This window comes from Pagrus pagrus (genome assembly GCF_965226575.1).
Source record: "Pagrus pagrus genome assembly, chromosome: 18".
NCBI lineage: Eukaryota > Metazoa > Chordata > Actinopteri > Spariformes > Sparidae > Pagrus > Pagrus pagrus.
Window position 1 is genome coordinate 14878702 of NC_140202.1, and position 23712 is coordinate 14902413.

Genomic DNA, 23712 nt, shown 5'->3' on the forward strand with positions numbered 1-23712 from the left:
ATCTATTGATTATATTGTACTGGGCCTTTTTAATGGTGAAAAAAGTGGGCTATTTACAGCCCGGCTAAGTCTGCTCTTCCTGCTAATCTAATCCCCAAGCTACTCATGTGGTCATTCCTTCCAAGAAAGCTGAGAGCTCTGTGTAACTTTATACCTGCCTGCCCCTAAGGAGAGAGAGAGCAAAAAGAAAACATGAAGGGAGAGGGAGGAAGAGGGTGAGTGGTGTGGGGGTGGGAAGCAGAAAGAGGAGGGGGGGGATATGAGGTGAAATCACCTTTGGGTATCATCACAAACCCTCTTCTCTTAAACCAACCCTGTCTGCCCTCTGCTCACCCCTAACACCCAAGGTTAGTTCAGTTCTGCTCCATTAACTCGGTGGCTGTATCCGCATCTTCCTGTGCCGCCTACATGTACATACACATGACCGGCCATAGATGTTCATGAAGCTGAAAGATAAACTCTCCGCACATGACTGTACTTGACGATGCTGAGGCATTAAGAGGTGACTGACGACACCTAAGACGTGCAACAACATGAAATACATAAAAAAAAAGTGCAGCACACTCGCCTACAAAAACAGGCGGGCTCTTTACACTGCCTTCAATCATAAAACCAGATACAACGCACACACTACCCTCCGAGACAGACGCTTCAAACCCCTCTGACGCTACTGTTTCACTGCGTGCACTCACACTCTCCACGCCCCCCCCCCCCCCATCCCCTCTCTCTCCCTTTCTCTCTGAGGACTGGACTGCCTTTTGTTCGCAGGGCCCTGAAACCCAAGCCGTTTCGGCCGGTAACATCTTTCACTCTCTGGGCCCCACTGGAGCATTAGCTGCAACTCGATCTGGGTCTTTTCAAAGCCTCGTATTATTGGGTAAATATGGGTCACTTTGGACTGGCCCATTATGTCGCTTTGGGGGGGTGAGTGGGAAAAGACGAGCGCATGTGATGAAGACAATTGAGTGACACGCTATGACACAGTATGATAGCGTGCATGTCAGACTGTGATTACCACATGGGAATATGTTGGGTTTTTCATTAGTAAACTCACTCAAAGGAGTGATATAGTATGCAGTGTTGAAAAAAGTACCCAAAAGTCATACTTGAGTACAAGATAAAGATATTGTGCAAAAAAATTACTTTGGTGAAAGTGAAAGTCATTCATACAAATAGTACTTAAGTAGCAAAAGTAATTTTCTAGCAATAAATGTACTCCAGTATCAGTACTAGTTAAATACATACATGTTGTGTGTTAAAACTCTCACGAGTCATGAGCACAATGGGCTGCAATTTGGCTTCTTATTATCAGCTCCATTTATCAGCTAGAATTTCACCTATACCGATTAATAGCCGATGATATACATTTCCCAATAGGACGGTAATTTATCGGCCTGATATTTATCCTGCATCTCTAGTATGGATTTCTTTAATATACATTTGGAAACAAGGGCAGCCTCTTTTGGAATATCTTTGTTTTCTCAAAAGCATAATGGAGGTTTAAAGTGCCTGCATTATTGTTCAACCTCTGTGCATACCATCTGCTTTTCCCCATTTCTTTCAAAAAGCCATGTGCAGTTGGATCAAAACTGTTCACAGCTAACAGCATTTTTCCACTTGGGTCTGGAACTCTGAATACCTGGGCAATGTCTCCTGTTAATGCTAATAACGGTCAGACTTTTTCCTGACGGGACCCTGAAAGTATTCCCCCACTCCGGCTGCCTGGAAAACACCGCGCAGCCCCATCTCTAATTCAAAGTGAAAAGATAAGTGGCGAAATGTTCCGGCGGGTTCTGCGTGATTTCCAGCTGAGAATGTGCGGCTCCACTTTGTGTTTGGATCGGAGATGCTGCTGCTGTGGAGAGGAGGGTGTTTGGGTTCTTCAAGAGAAATAGCAGCGAGTTTGGGGACTCCGGAGGGAAACCAGCAGATATCAGACGGAGTTGGAGGCTGTGTTGGGCCTCTTGTCTAGACTCCATGTGTTGGCTGGAATTGGATTAAGAAGAGCTGTAGAAGCCCGGGCTTGATGGAAAAGAAAAAGAGGCCTGTATTACTACAATGGCTATTTCAGCACTTAATCAGCATACAAACCACAGAGCAGAAGCACAGGACAATGGGGGAATCTGAATCAGTCTTAGACAACGCTCACTGTAGAGTTAACCGTATGTGGTTTGGCAGCTTTTACACATGAAGACTTGATATTCCTGTTTACCATACAGCAAGTTCAAAGAAGCTAAACCGACCGCTTCAATGGAACAGAAAACATGAGGCAGTATCTGAATCAATGAGGTTTTCCGAGAGAATCCATAAAGTCTGGCTGCTCCTACATTTTTCCTTCAAAGCAATGACCTGAGACCTGGCCTCAGCTTGGCACCTGTCCGCTTTCACAGCACCCTCACTGATCCAGGGTCAGCTTTTGTTTTTACTTCCCCAAGGATGAGACGCTTTTTAGATTCAGCTTGTCATCAGCATGATTCATGATCCAAACAGGGTACTATGACTTTCAGGCATTTGGGGAGATAAACTCTGTATTCAGTTCAATCAACACTGGAGGGAAAAATGACATCTACAAAGATCAATCAATAAAACCTAGACTACCTGAGACCACTCCAAGGACAGAAGCCTCATTAGCTATGTTTATTAAAGCGAAGGGGCTTAGACCGGCGTGTTGAGTGCACCAAGAGGGCAGCTGACAAGCACAGGGCAGGCTATATCTGAACAGAGGCTGCCCCATATTTCTGAAAGGCCAGTCATGAGGCTGCTGGATGGCAGTGTGAATGTCCGGAAGTCTTCCTTTAACGCTCCGCTCCGGCAGCGGTTGAGGATTTCTGGCTTGGAAACGATGGGGGCTGCAGGAGGGGTGGTGCAGAGCCACACACCTGCCAGATGATTTGTCATTATAGAAGGGTCAGCACTCAGCTGTCACCCCCTAATCACCCATCCTACCCCTCAAGTCAACCCCCCTTCACCCCCCAAACTCCACTCCAGCCCTCCAAAAACACCCCCTGCATTCCTCAGGCATCTCCGGTTTCACTCGCAACACTGCTACCCCATCTGCCCCTCCTTCCTACACTCTACCCTGAGAGAAAATGTACCCCTGTGAGAGACACAGCACACTGAGTGCATTGTGTGGATGTGCGATGTGTGCTTATGCCCCCCATGTGTGTGTCCACACAATTCACATGTGTGTGAATACGTGTTTATCTAAGGGCAGAGCTGTTTGTATCGATACATACGGCGGACCGATGGAGCAGAATTTTACCAGCGGAGAACGTGTGAACTGGTCCGGGCTGCGGTCCAGAAACAAAACCCCCGCAGACAAGCCAAACACAGAGGGCTCTCACAGGTATACTATATCTGTCAACAGCGGTCTTTCATCGCCATGGGTCAGAGGTCACACTCTTTTCCATTGAATGCAGCTTCCTCTGGGACGTGCGAGTGTGTGAGACAGATCTTCAGCCATTAGTCGGCCCACTGTCCACCAGATTATCTCAAGTTGTACTCTGTGAGTGTGTCCGAGGGGGGCTCACTGCGGTTACATCACATCCTCACGAGCCTACAGACCCCTTATCCATTATCGTGTGTCTTATCATCACCACCGACAGGCTCTCCATCCCAAAAGAGAGGAGGAGACGGGAGGTGGGTATCGCTAACACTTAGTTAAGGGGAGAACATGTTTAGAGTGTTAACAGAAGCTTTGGGTGACACTTGACATTAACGCTTATAGAAATACATTCTGACGTACAGTGACTGACAATCTGTAAGCTGTTCTCCAGAAGGCAGCTCGTTGGTATTAGTGATAATGACTAAGAGGTACACTTGTTTTGTGTCTAAGAAAGACAGCATTGTGGAGGTGCCTACAATAAAGGCCTATTGTGCTACTTGCGCCCAAATTTACTTCCTGGTCCAAGCGTCACCTGTCACTACTCATCCAGGGCTCTCGTGTCTTGGCACTGCACCTCCTCTGTCTAACCTGATGGGGGCAGTAGAGGCTGACTGACTGGCTGGGGCCACGGGCTTCACACCTAACCACAGCAGCCGTGGGGCTTGGAGCGGCATCACACACACCGCTAGCCACTTGATACAGAGAGCATCTTTCTTTCGTCTCCTGAGCTGCTACTTGATAACTCTGCCCCCTGGAGAGCATGGAGGAAGGAGGAGGAGGGGGGAGGCAAACCAGACTGGAGAGGGAGGATAATGGCATGACATCAGTGTCATCGTTAACCAAATGGGGCCGTAAACAATGGGAGGACATATGCTGTTCAGTGAATGGCTGCTAGCACGAGGCACACCCAAAGGAGCCTTGACAGTTAGATGTAACATTCTGGGAATAGAGCACCGATGCAGAGAGAAAGAATAGAGTTTTCCCGGGAGGGTCAGGGGGGGTTTGCCTCCACAGGTATCAGTTACCGAAGCACCTCAAGCACTGAGGAGAGTCAAAGAGGATTTCAATTAGGGAGAAAGATGGGAAAGGAGCACAACAAAAAGGCAGGGAAAGGAACAGCAGGGGGAGGGTGATAATTCATACATCGTAGTGAAGTACCTCCTACCATGAGGTGTGCGTGGCAAGTCCCCACAGCCAAGCCCCACATGACGGGAGTTTGTTTTCTTTCTCCAGCTCTTAAGAGGGGAAAATGAGCCAGCTAATCCCCCTGTACATTGTCGGGCCCTTTGCCCCGGGGGTGAAGAGCAGGGGAGAGGCGCTGCGTTCAGCTCTGTTGGTGTTTGTATGTAAAACTACACAAAATGAGTGTACACATACTTGTGAGTACAATCACACTTAAAATCAAAGCATGCAGCTCTACACGAACCTCTACACAGATCAGTGTGTGTTGAAATAGTCAGGAGACATCACCTCAGCCTCTGCTGGGTGTCGACCGCGTCGCCACTAGGCTGTGACACAAATAAACCTGGAGGCGAAAGACACGCCGTTATCCTCGGAGTTCCCTGCCCGCTGGTGTCTCCTTCACTGGCAACGGCCTGGTTTGGCCTGGCCTCGGTTTATCTAGGGAGGAGACTGCTGGTCTGTCTGGCACAGGGCCCACGCAGGGGGAAACAATAACACTAAAAGCGGACCTCTTTCAGATGACCAGAATACACACAAGACAAATGTTTCTCCCGCTCTGTCATTCTGTAATGCTCCCTTCTGTTTCCGCCCGCTCTCTGGGTCAGAAATGACTCACCCACAAGTAAAAAGCCTCCACTCGACTACAGCTCGTGCTTATTTTGACTCATACTTCAAGAGAAGATCAATATTTGCACAGATCTATGGGAGGGAAAACAATAGTGATCTGGCCTCCACCAGCTCTGTCTGTTAATGGTCTGTTTACTGAGACAGACGGGATAATGGCCTGGGTGGAGGCTGGCGGAGAATCACATGGTGGCCACACTCCACTCTGTTTCTGATCTAGTTAGTAACGAGGAGAGTAAGCTCCTACGGTACAAGGAGCAGAGTATTGAAGCAAGGTGGAGGCTATATCCTGTGAATAAAGATGGTGCATCCAGTTGACACAGACAGGTTTGCAAGTCAAATAGCTGGACTGAAACCTCCACACTTTAATAATGCCTGCACTCTCTTTTGGCTATGCAAATTTTAAATCTGTGAGCCCCACAGCCACAGTCAAGCTTTTAGATCCAAGCTATGGAAACACTTAAATGGTCAGAGAAGCCCTGCATTCAACTCTATAGTTACTGGCTATGCTGGATCTAGTAAGACAGGACACTGGCACGTGCATTGAGCGTGTAGTGTGGAGGAGAATGGAGGATATCAGATATCTGAGAAACCAGGTTCAGCTTTAGGTCTTGGTTATGGTGGCAACCCCAAAGTATTTGAGGGAAAGCCCTTCTGTTACGCAAGAGCCAAATAAACCATTTTCCCATAAATGGTACTATTTGGCAACGTCACAGAATATTTTAATTAGCTGAAAGAGAGACAAATATGTGCCTTGAGACTTTATCTAATAGTAGTAAAAGTAGATCAAAGACTACTGCTCTTGAGGGAGTTCATCTGAGGTCATGCTAACCGGCGCCTCAGTCTCAAGCTCATAACTTCAAGCATCAAAGCTGTGGTGGTGTGTGTGAGAGAGTGCGTGACTATTTGAGGCCAAGAATACGAGACCCGTCTCTCCAAGGTGCCATCACTCTGCTCCTGTCAGTCTCAGCACTCTGACGTCCCGGTGCTACACCTCATGTCCCCCACGGTCGGTGACCTCTGATCCCTCCCCCTGGCCCTTCCAGGCCCGTCAGGCCCATCAGATAGATCTGCGCCCTGCAGGGATCACAGAACCTGGGATAACTGGAAAAGCTATTCATGGCCGCTTTTCTAGAGATTCCCCTGGAGCGGCTGTTCTCTGCATATTGAGTGAAAAAGAAGAATATCACGGCTGACTTGCACTTTCATCACAGAGCGAGAGGGGAAAGCAGGGGAAGGAAAGAATGATTTGTATGCAATTTAAACCTCATATACTCTAATTTAGTGATGGCAGAAATGGATTCAAGAGTACTCTATGGACCATGTTTAGTGGTCCTGCTAACTCCTGGAGCCAAATCCAGGGTCAGTGGTAGTGCTCTTGGCCAGCTAGGCCAGAGCTGGAAAGATGGAGAGCTCAGACCTGGAGTCAGGCCAACCAGGCAGGGAGAGGCTAGCAAAGCCGGCTGCCAGGAACTGAGGGTGCTGTGATGGCACCACTGACTATTCTGGATATCTCCCTCCCACCAAAGCACTTAACATGCAGTATAAGCCAACACACAAACAAACAAACAGATACACACTCCATTCATATAAACACGCAGACGCCAAGGGATGCTCGCAAAGCTGAAGAACACCGGCAGGAGGAGAGCATCACTCAAAGACCCATTAACCCCTGGCTCCCAACCAGAACAGTGAGCAGGCGTCCTTTAGGTACACGTAGCTAGTACGTATGTGTGTGTGTGTGCGCGCACAAGTGATTTATGTATTACTTCTGTGTGACTATGTGTATGTACATGTCCATAAAAAGAGCAATTTTAAATGAATACTTTGGGGCGGTATCCAGGGGATGAAAACAAATGGGTGTGCTTTGTGTTTTGAAGGTCACAGTTAACTACCCATCACTATTTAACCCTTTAGCTAGTTACTAGTTGTCTGTTTGGTGAGAGAAAGTGCTTCGAGGACTACTTCCTCGTGCAGAGAAGTGCATCCCCAGGAGACGAGCTCCAGACTAAACACTCATGCTCATTCAGCTGCTCCCCTTCACCCCGCCGACAAAAGATGATGCTTGACAAGCGCTCCCAGCAGAAAACCTCACTTTTTCCACCAATTATAGAAAGCAATGCAGAGTGGGGGAGGAGGCAAAACTTCATAATATTATACACACTGGCATTTGGCGGAGAGCATTGAGCAACCCCTGTCAGAGAGAGATGGGCTAATTTCGGGGCGACCGGTGCCAACACAAACAACTGTTCTGGCTAGCTTTCATTGTCAGCACTTGAGGTTTTAGTCGAATTTTTCAACGCTCCGCAGCCAATTTCTCTTTCCCCTATTTTTCCCCCCGTATGATTTGTCCTTGTCCAACATCCCAGTCAGTCTTTCATCGCCTACGCAGCCAGAGCTTAAAAAGCATTCTTGTAGAAAACAAATTCAAACCCAGATGCTCATCTTAACACACAAACAAAAACAAAAATAGAACATCTATTTGTCTTTCAGGTCTTCAGTGTGTTCTTAAACACAGACCCGTTTGACTATAATGCATGACTTCTTTATTGGTGCTGTGCGTTTATATGTATGCAAGTGCTTCCATTCAGGTTATGTCCATCAACAGGCGCAGGGACGGCGTCAGGAGGCGGGAGTTAAAACAGCTACCGCTTCGGTCTCTGTGTGCTGGGATTCATATCGCAGCCATGTCAACGTAAACATCATATGTTTCTGTTTGTGCCTCCAAAGCAGTATTTACTTCTACTTTGATTTTGTTTATTAAAGGCTTTTACTGTTCAACATAAAAGCAAGGAGCCATGGCAGGACATTTGGAGCACAGGCTGTAATGCTACATTCATAGTCAAACTCATAATTCTTACGGCTCACGCATGGTTCTGGGTATGTGCCAGTCAATGAGATGGACAGCTCTATACTGCTATTATAGAAACTTCACACAGTCGGGGTCTTATCCTCTGTGGCAAATCATACGCACCTATGCACATCAGGGGAGGAGCATTCAGTTATGTATGTGTGTGTGAAGGGGGCGATAGATGTTGAGGTGGAAGCTGAATGGGCACTTCTTGGAGGCCCCTGTTGCCTGAACATGCAGCCTTTACTCTGCTCCAGTATTGAGGCAGCTGTCTTTAATATAAGCGCTCAGCTCAGCCCATATTTATTCAGGTACAGCTGACAGAGAGGCAGAGACAGTGAAAGAGGCGTGGCCCTTCTTTTTCCTGGCAGCCGTGCAGCACTCCTGCGGTTTTTTGGGGGGCAAAGGGACAAGGCAAAAAAGACAGAGACAGAGGGAGAAGGAGAGCGGCAAACAAGCAAAAGACTGAGTTGAAATAAAAAAGCACGGCTCCAGTCAGTCCTGTGTTAACTGGACATCCTGTGCAAGAGACCAGCCCCAGAGGCCCCCGGGGGCCACCAGGGAGGGGGTGTGTGAGCTCAACTCTCCAGTCTCACTTGATGGCTGTGTCCAAGACAAATCACCAATGGTGCTGCTGTCACCGTGGGCCTTGACCAAGACAAACAGCCCTGTTTTAAAATAAGTACCTGCCCCCTCGCAGCCCCTTTCACCTCATCCACACTCAGGCACATCCATATCTCCTCACACGTTCAGGCATATTCCCTTCACAGGTCATAGACCCAGGGCTGTAGTCCAGTGTCTACACCTGGGGACTCACTTTTCACCCTCTCAACGCTGTCTGCATTCTCTCCCCATTGCACACACACTTGTGAATATTTACCACATCACATATGTTCCATTGCGGCCAGAATGCTGGGACTGCAATAACGAGGGTGAGTGTGAGTGTGTATGACACAAAATGTACAGCAGGTTTAAGGGACACCGTCTGTATGCATGCGTATGTGTATCTGAGCCTGCATGCATGCACAAAACCTCAAACTTAAGCTGAATCACAAACTGCCAACTGCGCAGAAGTGTCAGCATTATTCCTTGCTTTTACTTAACAGCACGTTGCATCTTGGGAGTTGTGGTTTGTCTGAAGGGGCCTGTCTGTGTCGCTGCCTGCGGCCTGCACCAGTGGGACTGGTGTTCCTCACTGAACTGAACCTCATTTATCTCTGTGGCAGAGCCCTTCCTCTCCAGCATCGGTCCTCCTGGACCCCTGAACTGCTGACACCGGGCCCCCCCTCTCCCCTCCTCTTCCTCCCTCCTCTGAGCTCCAGCATGCGGCAAAAATTGTGAGATGTGTTTCATCTGCATATTGATCAGCCTGGCTAAAAGAAGTAGGACCTCAGCACTTCACTGAATACATAATGTAAATAAGTACCAGTTATTCTGCTTAAACTCTCCCACAATCCTTTATGGAGAATGTTTCAACTTAAGTAGGTGATTTTCCAGGTAATTAGGGAAAAGTGATTGTGCAACAAAACTCAATAGCAACTTTTTTCTGAAGAAAAAAGAAGAATAAACTAGAAATCCCTTGTCCTAAACATGCTGACATTATGTCCAAACACATCTCAGCCAACTGAAGGTTACTGTCAGGCTGAGGCAGTGCTGAAAGTCAATGAGCTCGCCCAAAAAGAATATGACCCCGTTTTGCTCCTGTCACCCAATAAAAGCGGGCCGTTCTCAGTGTGTGGGCAGGCTTTAGTGCCAGCCAGTTGCAGTGCAGATGGCTGGGCGCTGGGCTGTCTGATGGATCGCTTACATTCGGCGAGGACTGGACCAATGGCGTCGTGGATTGATTGGCCCAAAGGGGCCGTCGGGGAAAGCACTTCCTGTGTGTGTTAATGGACGCTCCTGCAGAGGCACTGTGGCGGCTTGTGGCAGGGTGATGGTTGTTACTCCCTCTCCCTCTCTCTCTCTCCCAGCCTGCCTCCTCCTCCTCATTTGCTTTCTCTCTCTCAGTTAATCAGAGGAGAGTCAAGTGAGACGAGCCAGGCTTCCCAAGCAGACAGACTTTCAAGCAGTTTTCTAACCCTACATCAAAACCTTTACAAAACACCACTGTAGCTTTGTGGAGAATTACAAAACTCCACGATTAAAAGGTAATCACACTTTCCACTTTATTTTACCCGTCCTAATGTTTCCTATACTTTCCTAGAAAAGAACTGTAAATTGATAGGACGGTCTCTGGAAGGACTTATAAATTTGGTATTCGGTTGGTATATTTTTAAATTAATTAATCTTAATTAACTACCATCAGTAGTGGAAGAAAAATTTAGATCCCTTCCTTAAATAAGACTATTAATACCACACTGTGAAAATACTCCACTACAAGTAAAAGTCCTGTAATCAAAAACTAACTTAAGTAAAAGCATGTAGGTATAACCAGTTAAATGTAAACTCATAATGCAGGAAAAATGTCCCTGTCAGTGTTTTACTATTATATCTGATGTTTAAGGTTTGATACGACTGCTGCATTAATGTGTATATTGCACTTTACTGCTGTAGATGTTTAAGGTCAAGCTTAATTTAAACTTCTTTATCTTTATATTCTTTATACTTCTATATACTGTTGGGTAGTTCTATCTACTTTATATACTGTTGGGTAATTTTATCTACAGGAACGCATTTATAAGTTCATCATATGTCTGTAGCAAAGCTGTCCTGTGAGAACAACATAAATCTAAAAAGAAATCTTTTCATGAGCTCAGAAAAACAGCCTGTTAAATAAAGTAGACTATCTGCCTCGGAGATATAGTGAAGTGTAAAGTTGTAAAAACTGGAAGTACCTCAAAAACTTGTACTTAAGTAGAGTACTTGAGTAAATGTACTTCCTTTAATTCCATTACTGACTACTATTGTAAATCACTGCGTTGCGTGTTGGCTGAACTTTTAACTAACAGCTTTTCTTTCAGTAAAATTTCAATGGAACTCAACAGCTGCTTATTTACTTTGTATGACTTATTATTCTCAACAGTCTCAGAACTTGTCTGTTTTCTCTCTAGCCTACTTGGCACCACATTATGCAGTTCTTTCCCAGGAAGAAATTATGGACCCGTCATTGTTTACTCTTCTGTCATTAAACTTGACAAATTGTCTCATCTCAAAGTGAAATTAAAACTCAGTGTATAGCCCGTCCCTGGCTACAGCGAACATGTGAACATAAGTATGTAATAAGTTTGTACCCAAGTCGGCCCAGCTGCTCCAGTTCAGGCACTTGAGGTCCGTACGTTTCAACTGGAAGAGGTTTGTAGTGGTACAGAACTTCCTCTATCTTGGGCACAGCTTGGAGAGACACCGTCTGACGCTAAAAAAAAAGAAGACAGAGAGACAACATTCAACACAGGACAATAATCTTCATTGTTTAGTTAAGTATACACTAGAAACACTGGCTATGGAACAACCAAGATGACACAAACGGAAAAAACAATTTGGAAAAGGCCTAATGTCAATCAAACTGCACCTTCAACAACCACCAGTTCTTGACCAACTGGTTTGGAAATGGGAGTTTTGTCTGACAACACTTTCATTTTTCCACACGCACTGCTGCTCTGATGTAGACATCTAACAAGGACAATGACTGAGCATGTTTTCAGTGTTCAACAACACTTGGCAACACAACAACTATGACTGATGGAAGTCTGATTAAGAACAAACTAACATCATACCGGAGAACTGTGGTTGGGTTAAAGAGGAAATGTGTTTCCTGAAGTGTACATTGGAAAATTCTTATCTGCAAAGGCTACAACTTACAATTACTTTGATTGTGGAGAAGTCTGTTGGGTATATTTGCAACCGATTGATTAATTAATTAAAAAATATTCCCTTTTAAGAAATTGACTTGCCTTTTTCCCTGAAAAAATGACTCAAACTGGTTGATTGATTTTAAAAAAAATTTGGCAATTCATTTAAAAGTTGACAATTAAATAGACTGAATCATCCCAGCTCTAATAGCTGCTATCAGTGCTATTATAAGTGTGTACATTTTCTTTATTGTTATTGTTATTTGCAACCTCTTCCCATGGATTCACTTAAAACATCAACGATCCAGTGTGGGTAAATGTCAATGTAAATGAGGCAAATCCTCAGGATTGTTAACTTGTAAATGTTACACTGAAGAACCTCCAACAATCATAAAATCTGCACTGTCAAACTGCCAACTGTAGTCCGATTTATAAAAAGCTATTTTTGATGCATAATTACTCCAAGTTGAGATTTCAGTTGGGCTACGCTGGCTCCTAATGGTCTTGACCGTGGTGATCGAGTGAGAAACCTGATACCTCTTAAGGACACTGTAGAATTATTCGATTTGGGGCCCTGCCATCAAAGGGGAATTTCCACAGAGCGTCACACCACAGTGTTTTCTCCAGCATTAAAGTAATGCGACTCAGAAGACGAGCCAGAGTCACGAAACAAACCTGGAATTAAAAAGATGATGTCTAAACAAACACGGACTATTTTAGAGAGGAGCAAAGAAACTTAGAGACAAAGAAAAGATAAAAAGATAAGGGAGAGAGCAAAGAAAAGAGAAGTGGGGGGAGTATAAACAACAGAACACAGAGGGGAGCTGATGAAAACCAAACTAAACGAGTAACATGTGCCCCGCGGCCTCAGACTGCCCGCCCTCACACAGGCTTTGGCCCATGCAAGCGCGCCTACAGGGAAAGAACGCAGCCAACACTGAGCTGGAAGTTACAAAAGAACCAAGTGATGCACACTGAGACAGCAATAGATGCAGAGTTTCTTTGCCAAACATAACATGGTGGTAATTGGCCTGACTGGGCCAGCATGTAGGACAGTTCGACAGACAAAACAATAACCACACTCACTAAGAAAACTCATATTACACTCTCACAATGTTATATTAATACATATTTGGGATTTGGGACGTGTTCCTTTTCTTCAACGTGCCTCTACAACTTCAACTTTAGCGTGCCAACTTCTTCATTTCCCATTAGGGTTGGGCAATATGAAAATATATACTGTTAGTTGACGTAAATTTGTCTATTGTCAGAGATTTAATGCAGTTAATGCAGAATGACTTACTATTTGACATCTCTAGTTGCATCAGGACATTGTGGGCAGTGTTGCAACTTTTTGGGAGTTTTGGTTAAGACAGTTTTAGCATCAATGTACGAAAGTAGATTCATATGTCAGAATTGACAATTGAATTCACTGTATTAGCACAAAAACATAAGTTCCTGATTGAGTACTTTATCCAGATTTTTCAGCAGATGTAATATATCACAATGTTATTACACGCATCCGATTTAACTTGTTTTTGTGTGTTAAACAATGTGCAAGCCATGGAGACAGGCTCATGCAATTCAAAAGTCAGGAAACCAAAATGGATTGTACATATAGCAAGCTGGACAGCTTTATCAAGTCATTCATGTGAGGATATTCACAGTTATCTCGATTTCACGATTATCCCGATAGTAGAATTCAGCTCATTGTGAGTGTTTTTATCGCAATCATGATAAAATCTTTTATTGTCCAATCCCTACACACAATATACAAGTTAAAAAGAGTGATCACTGTTCTACTTGAACTGTTGATGAACATGAGTTTAAGATGAGTCTTCAATCAACATCTATCAATATTGCAATATAAAATTGCATATACTGTGATAAAGGATTTCATCCATATCATGCGTGTTTCATTTCCCAAAATGACTCACAACTACCTTAACAGAACAAGTCTGAACCTGTCGCATTCAGCCGTGGTTTACACATGCAGGTGGCCCTATATTGACAGCAAGTGAGTGGGTTTTTCCAGCTAAGAAATAGAGAGATGAGCTCAACACACACAAGAAGTATTTTGGCAAGTCTTTTTTACTCGGTAAAATAGCATGCATTGTTCTTTTCTATGTTTCAGTGATTTATTTGTATGTAATTAATCAAATGATATCAGTACCATCAGAGTCTTGCTGTTACATTTATCGATATTTGGTCACCTACTGTATACAAAACAATTAGAAAAAAAATTGTTAACATCAAAATTAAATGTATTAGATTGAGATTGTTGGATATTTTTCTTTTAAAACACAAAACACTGGAAAAACACTTCTCTGTGGTTTTCACTCCACCTTTAACCCCAAGGTGCCAGTGATCCCCCATCCTGTCCCGTCCACTCATCCAACACAGTGGAGCCCCACCACAGCCTAATGAAACCCAGACCAACCAACCCCGACCCAGTCACTCTCCCTCACTTTCACACTCTTTCAGTCTCTCCATCCATCTTCTTTCAGACTTTCAGCACTGTTTAACTCCCCTACTGCGCCAATCAAAGAGACGCACTGGGACGAAGGGGTGGAGGGAGAAGCAGAAGAAGAAAAAGTCTACAGCGGCGGAGTGGTGGAGAAAGAGAGCGGCAAATTGGGAGCTGCAGATAGCTAAAGGGCAGTAAATCAGATTTTTTAAGCGACAGACAGAACAGAGCCAACCCCCAGTCTGGAGAAATTTCTGTTGCATTCCTCTGCAAGGGCACCTTGAAAACTGGCAGAGACACATCATCACGGACAAACACAGCATAAGACATGCATACACAAGAACAGGCTTTGCTCTCCTGAATATATTTCCAAAAAAATGTGTAAATTATTGATTTATTGTCCTTTTAAACTGCTTTGATACAGGATAAGCTGTCCGTCAAACGCAGAGCTGTGCCCTCTCAGGCCTGCTCTGCCCTCCACCTAATAATAATGCTGAAACGTTCAATCATGAACTCATCACGTCCTATTAAAAGCTTGTGTGAATTACAACATGTGAATGAATGTTGTTTTCCAAATCCTCCAGTGAAGGAAAGCAACAGAAGGGGAGAGAGTGGGACCTCTAGCCAGGCCCAGCAGAGCAGAAACGTCTTAGGGACCAGGGGCCATTGGAACAACACCACTGAAAGAGCCAACACAAACATCTGCTTTTAACATCAAGGAGGCCCCATCTTACTACCTACACAACATTATGTGCGCCCTCGTGACGCTTTCAAGTTTGTGTATAACTGGTATTAAAGACTTGTATAATACCCCTGTGACACTAAAATGAAACTCTGGGGGCCATCAATCTTAATAAAACCGCAGGGGAGGATGATTTGAGGAAATCACCATCGAGCCAGAGGGAGTAGTCCTCCTTCTCCTGGTCTCATGATCCTCCTACCCCAGGTCCAGATTGTGATAGTGATCTACTACTGCCAGCTTCAGTTTCTAGGAGTGGTACCATCCTTAAAGGTCAAGCAAAGCCGGCACTGGTGCCTGTCCTCATGTTGGTGGAGGGGACAGGTGTGCTGGCTTGCGAAACTGTGAAGCACTCTACGCCTCCGGGAGGAGGAGGGGGGTGAATTCAGCTCGTGATGTGCCGTCACGTTACACGTTACTTAACTCTGCTGTCCATATTAACAGAACCATCTGGGAAAGCAACAGGGTTAACCCATCTGACAGAGTGATATGGCAGACATTTGGTGTGACTTTTATGGGACAGGGGTCTCATAAAAGTCACATTACTTTCAAGGTATGAGAGGTCTGCCCCCGAGGCATAGCACAGAGTGCACCGAAGTCCACATTAAAAACAAGAGACGGATGGGGTGTTTGTCAGAGGTGCTGCTAGACTTTGAAACAAATGTATTAACAAGCTTGATTTTTTTTTACTTAATTCTTAAAACTTACTTTTATATAGGGTCATTGCAATATGATTTACTTGGCCATATCACCAATATTTTGATGAACTGTGCAGTCCTACAATAAACACTGTTTATTTTATTATATACCAATGATCATCGAGCAATACTTCTACTATAGAGTTGTCACAATAATGGAAATTTCCAACTTAGACACATTACCTTGAAAAATACTGATATCCAATACCACAAGTAAAATTTGACATATATACAGACATACATATTCATTCAGATTTTTATCAAAAGATAAATAAAACAAAGCTTGTGTACTGTGTGTTAAGAACAGCATCTAAGTTAATTTACTTCTGAAGGAGGCAGGGCTATGTAGGCACTCAGCGGTGCACGTCTACTCGCTGTCGAAGAGGAGAGTGAAAAATCATGGCTAGTACTGGTGTAACGATACTGCAGAAATTAGTGCTGAAACCGTTTCAAATTTTCAGAATCAATATGTATCAATATTTGATATATTTTTATTTCACTATTATACCATTACTGCTATGCTTTTGTCATTTGACTTTTGATCTTTGTTAAAGATAAAAAGAAATATTTGGTCAAGGAGAAGGTACTCACAATGCCAGTTTTGATCAAAAGCTCATTGTTCAATGGCTCAAATCATGGGTCACCACTAAGAATGCCAGCAGAAACACGTGCTGCACACACACACTGCACGATCATCAGCACTCTCCAGGCCCCCCATCTCTCCTGACTTTGCAGCTCAGCAGGACACATCAAGGTCGCTGAGAGACTAACCTCTCCATCAGCACCTCCCCACCACATTCACATACACATACACACAGACACACACACAGACACACACACACACACACACACACACACATAAAAACAAACAGATACACTTGCTTGAGTCCCAAAGGTTTGAGGAGCCACCACTAGCTGAAGCAGAGCTCCAGAGGCAGTGAGGCCCTCGTCACTAATGTATAAAAGTGACAATGGGAACAATGGAAAGGTAAACAGTGGCAGGGATTGTATAGGGGATGCAATTAATACGCCTAGTTAGGGGCCAGCCTAGTGCCATCCCACCCTGCGGCCTCACTTCCACCTTCTGCCCTGGCACTGCCAGCGCTTCTGTATGGATAAAGAGCTTTGGGCTGCCCAGTGGCCCACTGAGCAGCAAGTAGCAAGTGTAAAAGCCGCTGCCCACTCAGTGCCTCCCCTCGCCTTAGAAGTTTAAATATAACTGCCTGACCAGTGGCAGCTGCCCCAGCGTAAAGCCCCTAAAGCTGACAACTCCTTTTTTTCCGCGGGACTGGGCCGGCCTGCCCGTGGGCAAGGGTTGCTGAGGCCAACCTAAACAGGGCCAAGCCAGCGGCAGGGGCAGAGGTGTGAATGCCCACATGTGCCGGTGCCAATCAGGGCTGGCGGGTTCTCTTTACCCCTTGAGCTGACCCCCGTCCCCTAAGCCCGTGCCCGCAGCTATCAAACTACATGCAAGCAATCCAAAAAAACAGTAAAAAGGCAAAGTGCAAAGGGTTACAGCCGATACCCATAAAATCCACCGTCAATGCTTTACACGTCAAAATGTATGAACAACAAGACATTTATATAAATGACAAAACACATATCTGACGGAAGAGTGCGAATAAAGGAAATGAAAATAACACTGAAGATAATGAAAGAGTGAGTGGGTGTTGGGGGAGTATACAGCGACAACCTCCAAGGCAAAACAGGTTAGGCCAGTCTGCCAGAGTAAAGGAAAGCAGAGCTGAACCTGTGCTGACGATTACGTCTACCGAGCAGAGGTCACTGTAGAGGACAACTCAACCAAGTAAATCAGGCCTGAGCAAACAAGTTCACAGCATGAGCGTGTGTGAATGTGTGCACTTGTGTCAGTGTTTTCTGTGGTAGTCAGATCCCACTGCCTAAGTGTAGAATGGAATAAAGCCAGAGAGAACCCGGGGTTATTTCTGCCAGCTACACATCTATGTTTAGGGATAAACTTTCCACCCACATTTGTCTGTGTGAGTTGCACTTTGTTTATCTGTGCCTCCTGCTTTCATTAGGTGCCCATGCCGGCCTCGTCAGGTATGTCAGCTGCTACTGTCGCCTGTGAGGAGTGGATCTGGCCCCGGCATTGCTGGAACCTTGGACCTTTCATTTAAGATGGCGCTGAAAGCTGCTCCAAGGTGGAGAGATTCCCCATCGGTCAACCGCTTTTAGGAATGGGACACCGTAGCAGCTGAGGACAATCCCCAACCTCACACAAACGCTCATAATACCTTCACACAAACAAACACAGCAACCGCGCTTAAATATTGATAAAAACTAATAACACACAATTAATCATGCGATGCTTAAACCAAATACAATTTACATACAAATGATCATCAAGTCAGGTCCCTGTTTTCCTCTGAGCAGGTGCCAAGCCTGATGGCACTGAAGTTGATCTTATGTGTCAGACAACAACAAGCAACCTGTTTAAACAGTGAATAGTGGCCTCCCTCCCACACAGAGAGTCTCTTTTGATATCAGCGGACGTCTATTTTAGAAAGACACTTTATTCTTCAAAGGATGTTTACTCAGACTGGGTAAGGGGAGTGTGCATTTGCGTGTATATGTGTGTGCACGCATCCGCACACGAGTATGTGTGTCTGGGTTCAAGAGAATGCCTACAAAGTGAGGGATTACTGAGTGATCCCAGACCATTCCTGAGGCAAGACCAGGCCCATCCCACCTCACATCACACCTGGACCGACACTACTTTCCCTAAGGATTGGCTAAATTTCCTCAAGCATCCATTCGACAACAAGTTAACACACAACTGCGATAGCTAGGGTTTGATCAGGGTTGGAGTCCCCTTCACCTACTCCTGGAAAATCACCGGGCAAAGAGCAGTGCCAGAATGGCTGAGATGTTTCCTTGTATGTTCCCAGTAAACAACATGACACAGCTAGAGGCGACATTAGATCACTCTTTAAATAAAGACTGCAGTCATTGGGAAGCTGAGGAAGAAATGGCATCCTCACGTTCCACGGATATGTCATTCCACCATTGACGGCTCACCTTGGCCCAGGGTGAAGCAGCTGGCTGAAGTGCTGGTGGGGCAGGTGGTGGTGGGAGTGGGTGGGGGTTGTTAGGGATACTGTGAATTTCTGCCTCTGTGACTGGTGAACTTGCACATCACCAAAAACATCCAGATGAGACAACAAAGGGTCATGAATCAGCCTCCTGTCCATTCATCACTGTCACACATGGTTTCTCCTTTGTGCACATGCTTCACAACAAGGTATCGACACTGAGGCCTCTATTGAAGCTTATTTTGAGTGTTCAGTTATTTTTTAAATGGAAACTGTCTATCACAATTTCCCCAAAACCAAAGTGGCATTGTCAAATTGCTTGTTTTGTCTGACCAGCAGTAAAAAAAACTAATTATTTGTCCACAATGACGGAAAAAACGAGAAAAAAATAGTGAGTGTTTGTCATGGAAGTCTGAAGAGAAGCATTACTCCTGGATGTGCTAATAAACTGCACTTAAAGGGGCGAAGTTGTTGATAACTTTGTGGGTAACCTCATTCACTTCAGTCATTGGGTTGCAACAAGACACGGCTTCGCTTGGTTCTTGAGGAGTTGTAGCATTTATTTGCTGACAAATAACTGAGGAGTGCTAACTCACCTCTTTAACATTACTATTAACCTTTTAGTCACCATCACACGCACACTATTTTTCTCTCCCTCTCTGTGATCTGTGTATGTCAATTGGCTGTCGAAAATGCATGTTTCAATGTTTAAATATTTCAAATATTCAGAATGTATTTGCATTAAAAAAATCTATATTTCTAACAACACCAAGTGCTAGCTCGCTCATTTCATTCCTTGCTTTTATCTGGTATTATCTGGTGTTCCCTGTGTTTCCCAAGCACCTAGAGGGGGTAAAGTGGGCGACGAGATTACGGTCATCTCTAGTTTTGAACATTGTTGGAAACATGTTGGATAATTTAAGTACACAACTTAACAAAATGCATAACAAGAGATAAGATATTTTTAGCAATTTAATGCTGAAATGGTATATGTTTAATCTTTAGTGAGTTTATATGTCAGCACTAAATGATAATGTTATCGTCAGTAGAGGGAAAACCACAAATCAGCTTAAATGCAGATACAAACCTATTGTGAAAATGTGGCCCAGTTTTAGAAATGTGTTTTTGCATTTGCCTCCCCTAATTTCTGCTGAAGAAAAACTGAAACCCTGCTTGGAACAAGGGACCACAACCTAGCAGATAAATGAATTCCAGCAATCTGCAGGAATCCACCGCTCTGTGCTGAAACCCCACCAAGTCAAACAGGAGTCATTCTTATGGACTCTGAGGTGAAGGGAAATCCAAACCCACACATTCCCCCGACTCAAGTCTCTCAGTCCAAAACACAGCAGATGCATGGTGAGAGCTCTGCTCCACCAACAGGAGCTCGGGGACGGGAGGATGAAGAGAAATGGGAAGAAAGAAGCGAGGAAAAACAGCCACAGAAGAAGCCAAGAGCAACATAATCATGCTGTTTCTCTCTCCATCAGCAAGTTTAACTTCATGCTGTATATCAAGGGGGTGAGAGTCAGAGCACCACATCCTACATTTGGATCAATTCAATGCTTTTCCACTGGTTGTGGATGAGAACGTTGTCTGTTCGGGGTTTAATGAGTAAATTAATGTTTTTGTAAAGTCTCTGATTGTCACTGCGTCAGATAATTTAACCAAGAGCTTTCAAAGAGCTATGTCAGTGGAAAACACATTGAAATTGGCAGGATAGGCAAATAAAGATGAGAAGAGAGAGAGTTTGTTTGTACCCGAGTACGTCAACTCCACCTTGAGCCTAGGTGAGCACTAAGCAGATATCTCTCCCACGCACCACTGAACTGTGGGAAGACAACCATGTCTCATGAGGGTTGTTGGGTAGGGGGTGGGGGTGATGACACAGCCTATCTCATCCCAGTAAAATGAAAATAAACTACTGAAAACCTGAACGACAGCCAAATGGAAGGTCTCTCCAGACACGGTGAGCGCAAAGCTGCTAGCACAGAGCGGCCAGAGCCCTGAGCCCACATGCTCCCTCTGTGGGTCCCACCATTCGCCCAGAGGAATGTGATGACATGACTGAAGGAGGGCCTGTTCCCACAATGAAGACGCACCACACACAGAGGAACATCCTCCCTTTGACGGTTTTGACTGTTATCATCACTCTATCGTCAACAAACACACCACATGAAGTTTAAATTAGCACTGAACTAAAATCACACCAAGGCCTTGACTGTTCAGACCCACCTGTCCACCAGTGGATAGAGGTATACACCCCGTGACCTTAACCTGCATGGGCTCATTGTAAATATAGTAGCTATTTGTTATTCGTGGTACAGACAGCTTCTTTAAGCTCTCTTCTTACACTGTGCTCACCCTGCTTTCACTTGAAGCTGGATAGCCCAGTCTGACAGGTCATGTACAAAATATGTAGCCCCCTCATGCTTTTGAATGAGGCCGCTCTGTTAATGCAGTGACTGTTTCAATGCAGAGGGATCTACATAAAATTTTTTGCACATTCCTGGTAGATAAATATGATGTATAATCTGTATTTAAGATGTTTATTTCAAGATTGTCTCAGCGAAAAACAAAATAATTGCTGCCGTCATAACTTTCCACGGTTGTTAACTTCTAACTAATATTTTTTGATCATCAGGGTTGTTTTTTCAGTCTGAAAGGTCACTAAAAAGAATGCAACCTTATCCTCTGTTCACACATCCAGACTCAAGAGATGCAACATAATGCCATTTATTGTGAAATCAAACCTCAAAAAACAAGTTTTTGCATCACAGTTTGTACGTGCACAAAACTGCATACCCTGGCTACCCTGGCTAGAACTGGTTTTCCGACTTGTTGTACTTGAACGTGGTCAACTCAACCTCCAACTTCCAAGCTATATGATGCCCAATAGTTGCCCAGCGGCGCAACTTTAGGAGTTTGAGAGGTTCAACTTCATTCAAATTTCCTCTGACGAACAGAATCAACAATAAATCATGTTGCTTTGAGTCCCTCAGAAAATGGAAGCACAGTTGTCTAAACTCATAACATTAAGTACTTTAAACAAGAAGGAGGAAAAGTTGATTGTCGCAGTCAACGACTTCCCAGTACGCTATGATAAACCTTCAACGACCTATTGGGACTTGATCAGGAAAAATCGTGCACGGAAGCACATCGCTTGGGAAATGCACTACTTCGATGTGTGCTAGTTTAGTGGCAGAGGGAGAAAATAACTGTCCTGTTGGAGCCAAGTACTGACTTGAAGGCTAAAACACACTCACAAGAGGAAGAGAACCTGTCACTTTAAATCCGTAGGTAAAAGCTAATTTGCCTAAAGCGTTGCACTCACCATATGGATTCCAGTCGAAAACAGATTTGTAGGTTTGACCACTTTGTTCTGGTGCTCTATCTCGCTTTCCAGCTGAGCAGCACGGACCTTGTGTTGGGCGAGCAAGATGGTGGCAGGAAGTTGAGACTGCTCCTGGAGAAACAAATGGGATTTTGGGATTTATGAGAATGTTAATGTTAGGTGTGTGTGAAACATGCAACAAAGTAATCAGGGATGCTTCTGCTCAGCAAAAAACTGCTGACACCTGTACATATTGAAAGCTTGTCCCTTTGCGAGTGTTGTATGTTGAAAAACGATGCGAACACATGCAGTCAGCCCCCCACCCACCCACACAGATATCCCTGTCTAACTGGATAACCATCAGCATAGGGTTATTTTAGGCTAGCAGCCACATTATTGATGCAAGCCATATTCACAAAACTGTGGCACTGCAGGGGACGCTGCTTCAAGTGCAATGCGCCGCCTTCACCTCCATTAAATGCAAGGTCGGACGTTTCAATTTCTCCAGTGGAGTGTTGCCAAGCACAGAGGTCTAAAAACACAAGCTTGGACACGTTGCGCACTGAAGAGGGAGGACATTTTTGATGGGGTGGACAGCAATGGGCAGACTAGAGGTGTCTTAGCATTAAACAATAAACCAAAAGAGATTTAATGGCTTCCAACACTCAGTCCAGGTCTGACTGTGAAAATAAACCACTTGCACTTGTGAGTTAGAGGACAGGCACTTGTGTGAATTTATTTGCTTTATTTGGACGACATCACATGCTTAACAGGCTTCTCATTTCACAAAGATCCCGAGGAAAAAAGTTCATAAACTCAGGAAAATCACAAAATATACCTGCATATAAATAATGTGAATTCAATGTTTCTAATCAATAAGAACAATAATCAAGAGGAGCATAACAAGTTCCCAGAGATGTATTTTATTGACTAGTAACCTACTGCTTCAGCAAACAGCAACAATGAATCTAAATGTATGTGTTGGTGTTTGTGGGCGTGCATGTTTGAGAGCAGGGATGTACAGATGTCAGAGCTCAGGACAGTTCCCTGAGGGGGGTGAGAGCTCATCTCATCTGCCTACAGTCAACAGGCCCTGTGCCTTAAACAAACAAACACACAGCTTAGCCTGCTATCTGTGATGGTCCTTCAGCAGCCCGCTCTGCAGGAACAATCACTTCCAAAGCCCGCAGCTCAACACAATGGAGCCAAGAGGCTTTGGAATCACAGAATGAGAACAATGCAGCCCGCAGCACAATGACTGGTAATAAGCTCTTAATGATCTCACAGCCATGAACCCTCAGGCTGAGGGTGTGTGTCTGTTTGTGTGTGTATCTGACATGAAACGTCAGTCATAATGTGACTGCAGTGGACATATGTGGATATAAACACACAAGCAACATGTGTGAAACTCACCAGTTCGTCCAGCAGAGCCTGCTTGTTCTTCCTCTTGGCCTGTAGCTGCCTCTTCTCCTCCTGCAGCACGTCCAGTCTCCGCTGCTCATTGCCCTGCTGCTCCAGCAACAGCAGCTCCTCCAGCTCCTCCTGCTCTCGTGTCTGAGGAGCGCAGGACAGACATAAGGGATGGTGC

General features: G+C 44.8%; 1 protein-coding gene across 1 annotated transcript in view; it reads right to left on the bottom strand.

Moving 5' to 3' along the window:
• The window catches only part of mnat1 (MNAT1 component of CDK activating kinase), a 32806-nt gene that overhangs the window by 1562 nt on the left and 7532 nt on the right, over nt 1-23712 (bottom strand). The window contains exons 5-7 of the mRNA XM_084381466.1: nt 23538-23678; nt 22125-22256; nt 11273-11394 (exon numbers count right to left, since the gene is read on the bottom strand). Of these exons, the coding sequence (XP_084237592.1) occupies nt 11273-11394; nt 22125-22256; nt 23538-23678 (395 nt within the window). The remainder of the gene's footprint in view (nt 1-11272; nt 11395-22124; nt 22257-23537; nt 23679-23712) is intronic.